The sequence below is a fragment of the Aspergillus thermomutatus genome, assembly GCF_002237265.1.
Source record: "Aspergillus thermomutatus strain HMR AF 39 chromosome Unknown NODE_343, whole genome shotgun sequence".
Classification (NCBI taxonomy): Eukaryota; Fungi; Ascomycota; class Eurotiomycetes; order Eurotiales; family Aspergillaceae; genus Aspergillus; species Aspergillus thermomutatus.
This window is the reverse complement of record NW_020798393.1, coordinates 17,669-24,710: the sequence shown is the minus strand read 5'-3', so window position 1 is coordinate 24,710 and position 7,042 is coordinate 17,669. Positions and strand designations below refer to the sequence as shown.

Genomic DNA, 7,042 nt, shown 5'->3' with positions numbered 1-7,042 from the left:
GGCGGCGGGGAGGGTAGGATGTGTGTGAGAACGCGGGTTGAAGGTGCAGGAGTACCGGGTGTGGGCTGATACCGGGGCGGCGTATCTGGCGCGAACGCGCCAGTTGGGCGATGTGCAGCGGGAGCTTGGGGAGAAGGAGACGAGGAAGTCGATGGAGAGGACGAGGAGTGGGCATGGGAATATTATTGGGGAGGGGCAGAGAGTATATGCGGGGGGAAGTGGGACGGCATAGACATGTTCGATGTGAATGTAGACTTGAGTGATATTGAGTTCATTCGTGTACGTCTAGATATCTAAGCTCTGGCGTTGACGCGGTCGGAAACTATACGCGATCCGCATGGAAATCGATCCAGTGGATGTTTCCGGGCTTGCCGTCCGGCGACTGGAACACCTTCGCTGGCGAGTCGTAGCGCTTGTACTGCTTCTTGTCCATGACGATGGTGACGCCGCCTTGCGCACGGCCGGTCGCGTTGAAACCGGGTCCAAACGCTTTGTATTCGGCCATGACTGTCTGGTTGGTGAGCCGGCTCACGCCGGAGACGACCCAATCGATGTAGCCGCTGGGCTCGATACTGCCGTCCTCGTAGGTGTTGGCGAAGATGGACCGGTGCAGACTGTTCCATGGCCGCCCCAGAGCACATTGGCCGGCAATCACCGGGGCAATGGAGGCGTTCGCCGCTCTCACAGCCGAGTCGATGATGTACACGCCGTACTGGTTCTCAAAGGTGGTGTTGGTGCCCTTCCACGCGGTGACACCGCCGCCGCAGTTGCGCAGGAGGATGTCTGACGATTGGATCCAGGCGGTACCGAAGCCATACAGGAAGTCGGTCTGGCCGGCGATGATGTTTTTGTAGAAATAGGCGTTCCCTAGCTTGCCGACATACACCTGTGCGTGGTCAGTTCTCCCGTCCCTGCAATGGACTGGAAAGATTGAGCAAGAGACATACAGTATCCTGATACGAGTAGAAGCCGCAGTAGTAGAAACCGCCGTTGGCGCGACTGAAGCTGAGAGCATGCGCCGGCCCATCGGAGTAATCAGCCCATGTGTTGCGGAAATCGATGTTGTAGACCCTGAAATCGGTGTTACCGAACGGGGTATCCTCCGGCACCGGATACCCCGTTGTGCCCGAGCCGGTGTAGCTGGCCTCGAGTGTAGGTGCAACAACCAGCACGCTGGAAAAGACATTGTCCACACTCTTTCCGGTGTTGTCGTGGTTCGCTTGGGCCCAGGTGATGGTGACCTTGTTCTTCGAGGCATCGGTGACGCTATCGGTCTGGCCAAGCAGGGTTATAGGACCGGAACGAGTGACATTCAGCTGCTCCGTGTAGTTGCCTGCCAAGATCAAAATGGTCTGCTTGCTGTCGTCATTCGGCAGAGATTCGATAGCAGCCTGAACAGTGGAGAAGTGGGCCTTGGGATGAGACTTGGAGACGATGACGGTTCCCTCAGGACAATTCCTCAACGAGGTCTGGCAAGTGCGTCGAGACGAGGATTGCAATGCAGCCGTTCGTACAAACACAGCTTGCAAAATTACAGCGAAAAACAAGAGATAAGACTTCATTTTGCCTTGACTATGCAGATTTCGTAACAAAGTCCGATGCTGGGTGTCCGGGCCTGAGCATCAAGGTCGCCCAGGTCGCCAGCTCTTATATAGTCTCATCGCTCCGGACGATGATCAATGCGTCAATTGAGGTTCTGGAGAAATTTGGAGAAATTGCGGAGACAGAGACTGGGGTAGAACAAGTCGGGAGAGAATCCCCGGTTGCTGGCAGTGCTTGGTAAACGTAGACTGAGGAGTATCGACCGGGGAAACAAGCATGGCGAGAGTCTTGGATACAAGTCAAACAAGCAATCGTCCAATTGCATTTGGACTCTTTCTCCCTACGGGAAGAAAGCTCCCCCGCCGTCCAGGGAGATTTCCCCAGAGTTTGAGCACGGAAATCAATTGCAGCGGTGACGGAAAATTGGATTCCGCCTGTCAGGGTTTACATGCACCGTGAGGCGCAAACAGCGGCATGTTTCTCGTTATCAGTATCAAGTCAAGTCTGTCTAAGCAAGAAGCTGAAGCTATTATCTTCAAATTGGCTCCAGCTTGATGCTCGTCCTCCTTACGGCCTGCAAAGTAAGGCCTCAGTGACCCGTCAACGGAGACACAGGCGGAAGAATAGCATCAAAGACGATGACTCCGCCCTATTTTGAGCCTTGCCTGTCCGGCGCGTATGTATCTTATGCGCGTAGGGCGAAATAAAGCGGATCAGTCATTGCTGAGAATCACTTGGCTTGCTTGCGGCAAGCATAATAAAAGAGAATCTCCGCGCCCATCGCTAATGGGCCGGGCTCAATGCTGTCAAAACGGGGTCAGTGATAAACCGTTATGAATGGCTATTCCTCCGTTATTCAAAGGTAATTGAGCAACAATCAGCGGCAAATGAAGATCCTGTATGATGATGATGATGGTGGTGATGATGATGGTTAGCAGAATAAAGACGCGGAAAACACTTGATCTATATGGCTGCCTGTCTGCCTCAGGCACGACTACATACTCTTGCATATCCACGAAATAATAACACGCCTCTACGAGAATTCGGTTAATTGAGCAAGTTATGAACACGGCTCGAACGGCACCATAGTTACAATCAACTCAACCGACTTATCAGCACTTGGTCCATGGCCATGCTCGGCTATTCGCGACTATTACGGGCAGATTATTGCGACTTGCGTAGATCGTCCACTCAGCACCCATCATATAGTCAGACCGCCAGCCGCGATAATCAGACAATACGAGACAACTGACTTAAGTGGAGAAGGTAGGGAAAGAAGGAACTCATTACTGACCTCTAAGCAGATGGAATCGAAAGTCCATCGTGAGATTCCCAACGTGCGTCATGCATCTAGAACGAGACATCAAGATGGGCAGGTCGCACGACAAGCTGGAGCTTTGGAGTGAGGGAGTACACAGTTAGCTTTCTAGTAGTAGCTGGAGCTACAGCGCACTACTGCCACAAATGACGATAGTTCCTGCGTCTTAATATATTCATCATACCGAGCAAGGAGCTGAGAAGCCTGAGAGGCTGGAAGCTACCTCGGTAGAAGCTCCTCGGGCGGACTCCGGACACCAAGTGGGATGCAAACAGCGCGGTCCCAGTCTAGTAGTTACTGGAGTTCTGCGCTTGTTCCTGGATTAAGCGTGGGGACTATGCAAGAGAAGTGGATCATAGCAGATAGAAAAAAAGGGGGTAACTCTGGAGCTCAACTGGAGCTTTCGAAGATTGGGAGCGAGCAGCCCTCGTACCATTTCGAGAAAGGAATAAGAGTCAAATGGAGGAAACAGGAATAACTTTTTGAAATCGCTTGATTCACTAAATTTACCACTATTAATGACATACATACATGTAAAGAAAAGAATTGACTCTATGTAGAGACAAATAAAGAAAAAAAAAGTCTATAATACTGTTAAAAAAAGGTAACCAGCCGAAGCCCAGCCCTATGCATGTATGCGCAAGTGATATCCAGATGAGAAATTAGTAGTGAGAGCAATCAAGCGTTTACTCATCATCCTCCTCCACCTCGGCACGGGCACCGAGAGTGTAGTAGGACTTGCCACTGGCATCGGTCTCGTGCTCGACAGCCAGCTTGGAGAGGTGGCCAATGAGGTTCTCGATCTTGGTGTCAGCCTTGGAGCGGGTCTTACGACCGAGGTTGTCAAGGGCGGGGATGATGGTGAGGACGTAGTAGACAACGGCGATGATGATGGTGACACCAATGGAGTAAGCCCAGATGACAACAACGGTGACGATGTCGACATCGCCGTGGATGGAGAACTCGGCGTGGCTGGGAGGGCTGGTCTGGCGGTAGTCACCGGAAAGCCAGCCGAAGACACAGAAGAGGGTGGCGAGCACATCGACAACGAAGATGGCGCCAACCAGCTGCCATGAGGGCCAGGTCTTACCACCACGGGTGACGAAGATGAGCCAGTTCTCAGTAAGGGCGACCTCAAGGAAGAGAATCTCCTGAGGAGAACCGAAGTTCTGGATGATACCACCATTGTCCAGGAAGAGAGAAGCACGGATGATCCAGGTGGCACCAGCGAGCAAGATACCGAGGACGACGGAGATAACCCAGATCTTAGGCAACTGCCACTCGACGGGGCGCATTTCGTAGTGGGCATTATCGTAGGCAACAGCAATGGTGGCCAAGTCAGCAAACAGGGCGATGAAGACAATCAGGTCGGCCCGAATGGTCTCATCAATGATGATCATGGAGGTGACAAGGTAGATCTCAAGGTGGAGACACAGGGCAATACGGTACTGGATATAGGCCTTCATACGCTGGAAGATCTGACGGGCAAGCTTGATGGCATCGACGATGGTGCTGAGACCGGGGGCAAGGAAGACGATATCAGCAGCGGCCTGGGCAGCCTCAGTGGAACCCTCAACGGCAATACCACAGTCAGCCTTCTTCAGAGAGGGAGCGTCGTTGACACCATCACCAGTCATGGCAGTCAAGTGACCACGCTGCTGCAACATCTCGACGACCTGGTACTTGTGCTCAGGGAAGACCTCAGCGAAACCATCAGCCTTCTCAACAAGGTCGTGCTGGGCAGAGCCGGCAAGACCACCGTGGATCAGACGCTCGGAGTCGTAAACCTTGGTGCTCAGGGCAAGCATCTTGCAGGTTTCCTTGGCAATGGCAAGGGCATCACCAGTCAACATCTTGACGGACAGACCGAGGTGCTGAGCCTCAGCGATGGTGTGGGCAGTATCCTCACGAGGGGGGTCGAACATGGGGTACATGCCGAGCAGTTGCCAGGGCTCACCCTCCTTCTGGACGGCAACACCAAGGGAACGGAAACCACGGCGAGCGAACTCAGCGGCCTTCTCACGGAACTTGGCAGCCTCCTCCTCAGAGCACTGAGACATGTTAAGGATAGCCTTAGGAGCACCCTTAGCGCAGACGTAGCGGACACCGTCGCAAGTGCAGATAGTGGTGATACGCTTGGAGACGGGGTCGAAAGGAGTGTACTTCTCAGTAACCCAGTTGCGGGAGAGAATCTCACGGGCCTTGGGGTAGCGGCGGAGGGTGAGGATGGTAACCTTGTCAATGGGGTCGAGGTTCTTGACGTTGTGGTTGGAGGCAATAGCGGCGACGGCCATCATCCAGTTGACATCAACACCTTCGTTGACGTAGGGCTCACGGATGGAGAGCTGGTTAGCAGTGAGAGTACCAGTCTTGTCAGAGCAGAGAATGTCAACACCAGCAAGAGACTCGATGGCAGTGAGCTTCTGGACGATAGCCTTCTGCTCGGCAAGGTAAGCGGCACCGACGGCGAGGGTGGTGGTGGTGACGACGGGCAGACCGACGGGAACACCGATGATCAGGAGAATAAGAGTGTAGTGGAGCAGATTGTTGTCGTCGTCCTCGGGAGTAGCGATCTTGAGGTGACGGTAGAAACCACCAATCCAGGCGGCGAGAATCCAGAACATGACGAGAACGAGCAGAGAGGTACCAATGTTGTCCATGACAGCCTTGAAGTGACCCTGGTCCTTGGCACCCTGCACGAGAGCAGCGGTCTTACCGACGAAGGACTGACGAGCGGTGGCAGTAACGATACCGTAGGCCTTACCACGCTTGCAGCCAGTGGTGTAGTAGCAAGTGTCGGCCATGTACTTGTCCACAGCGAGAGATTCACCAGTGATGGCGGACTGGTCAACGGCAAGGAGAGAGACACCAACGCGGGCCTCGATACCACCGTCTTCGTCATCCTCATCATCCTTCTCCTTCAGGGTGTCATCGTTGGCAGTGGCGAGGTACTCCTTGTAGGTCTCGAACATCTCGGGCTTGTCGTAGTCGCAGATCAGGCGAACATCGGCGGGAATGACAGTACCTTCCTCGACAACGACCTACAATGAAGCGAGGGATTAGCCCATGTCAAGATGTTCGAAGTTATGGAGATCAATCAACTCACAATATCACCAGTGACGAGCTCACGAGCAAGGATTTCCTGCTCCTGACCATCACGGATAACAACAGCCTTCATAGCAATATCACCCTTCAGACTGGCGACGACGTCGGCAGCCTGCTTCTCCTGGTACCAACCGACGATAGCGTTAAGCATCAGAATACCGATAATGACACCCAGATCAATCCAGTCACGAAGACCAGCAGCCAAAAGAACAGCCAATTCCATAACTGGGCAACGATAATCGTCAGCATTGTTTCTTGGGAAGCACATTCCTCCATCCCTGAGAAGACTAGTAACATACCATAGAGAATGGGACCACGGAAGTAACCAATGAACTGAATGAAGAAGTTGGTCTTCTCGGTGGTCAGCTCGTTCCACCCACCCTTCTTACGACGGTGCTCGATTTCGCTGGAGGCGAGACCAGTGCGCATGTCGGTTTCGAGCCACTCATCGGGGCAGACGAAGGCGCCGGTGCCCTCAGAGCTCTTCCTCCAGAAGGCGTACCAGGGCTTCTTCTTCTCCTCCACGCTTCTAGCACCAGCACTGGAGGTCGAGCCACGACGACCATCGCGGGCAGTCGAGATGTAGCGGTTCAAAGCAGTGTACTCGTCGAGGTTGCCTTCAGTTTCAGCGTGACGAGAATGGTCACCATTCTCCACGTCGGGAGCATAGGAGATCCTCCGCTCCGCCATTGTTGCTTCGGCTCACAAAGCCTTTGGAACCCAACGATATGAGCAGATGCAAACAAGAGATGGCAGGAATGGCAAGAGTCGGAATATTCCTATAGAGAAGAAAGAAGGAGAGAAGAGGAGGGGAACGAAGGCGAGGGGGATGGGAGAATGTATCCTTTAATATTTGGGGGGTGATTTGCATGGGAGCAGCACAAACACGTCTCCAAGCTCTAACGGGCGACCTTCCCTGTGCGTAAACCCACTTTTTTTTTTTTTTTTCTTTTCCTATTTTTTTTTTTTAATAATTAAAAAAGAAAGGAAAAATAAATCCTTGTTGTCGATGGAGTGGTGTGACCGGATAAGGTTTAGCTTGGATGCCCACACCCTTTTCGAAGGTTTAGAGTGAAT

General features: G+C 52.9%; 2 protein-coding genes across 2 annotated transcripts; both read right to left on the bottom strand.

The window, feature by feature from the left end:
* Positions 1-322: 322 nt before the first annotated feature.
* On the bottom strand, positions 323-1,562 carry CDV56_103378 (putative pectin methylesterase; the record flags this gene model as incomplete). The annotated part of the gene is made up of 2 exons (XM_026756997.1): positions 323-886; positions 948-1,562. 2 exons carry the CDS (start codon positions 1,560-1,562, stop codon positions 323-325), a joined length of 1,179 nt encoding a protein of 392 aa, XP_026610214.1.
* Positions 1,563-3,546: 1,984 nt separating this feature from the next.
* Positions 3,547-6,655, bottom strand: CDV56_102779 (plasma-membrane proton-efflux P-type ATPase; the record flags this gene model as incomplete). The annotated part of the gene is made up of 3 exons (XM_026756398.1): positions 3,547-5,901; positions 5,967-6,190; positions 6,265-6,655. The coding sequence occupies 3 exons, from the start codon at positions 6,653-6,655 to the stop codon at positions 3,547-3,549; spliced, it is 2,970 nt and encodes a 989-aa protein (XP_026610213.1).
* Positions 6,656-7,042: the final 387 nt, after the last annotated feature.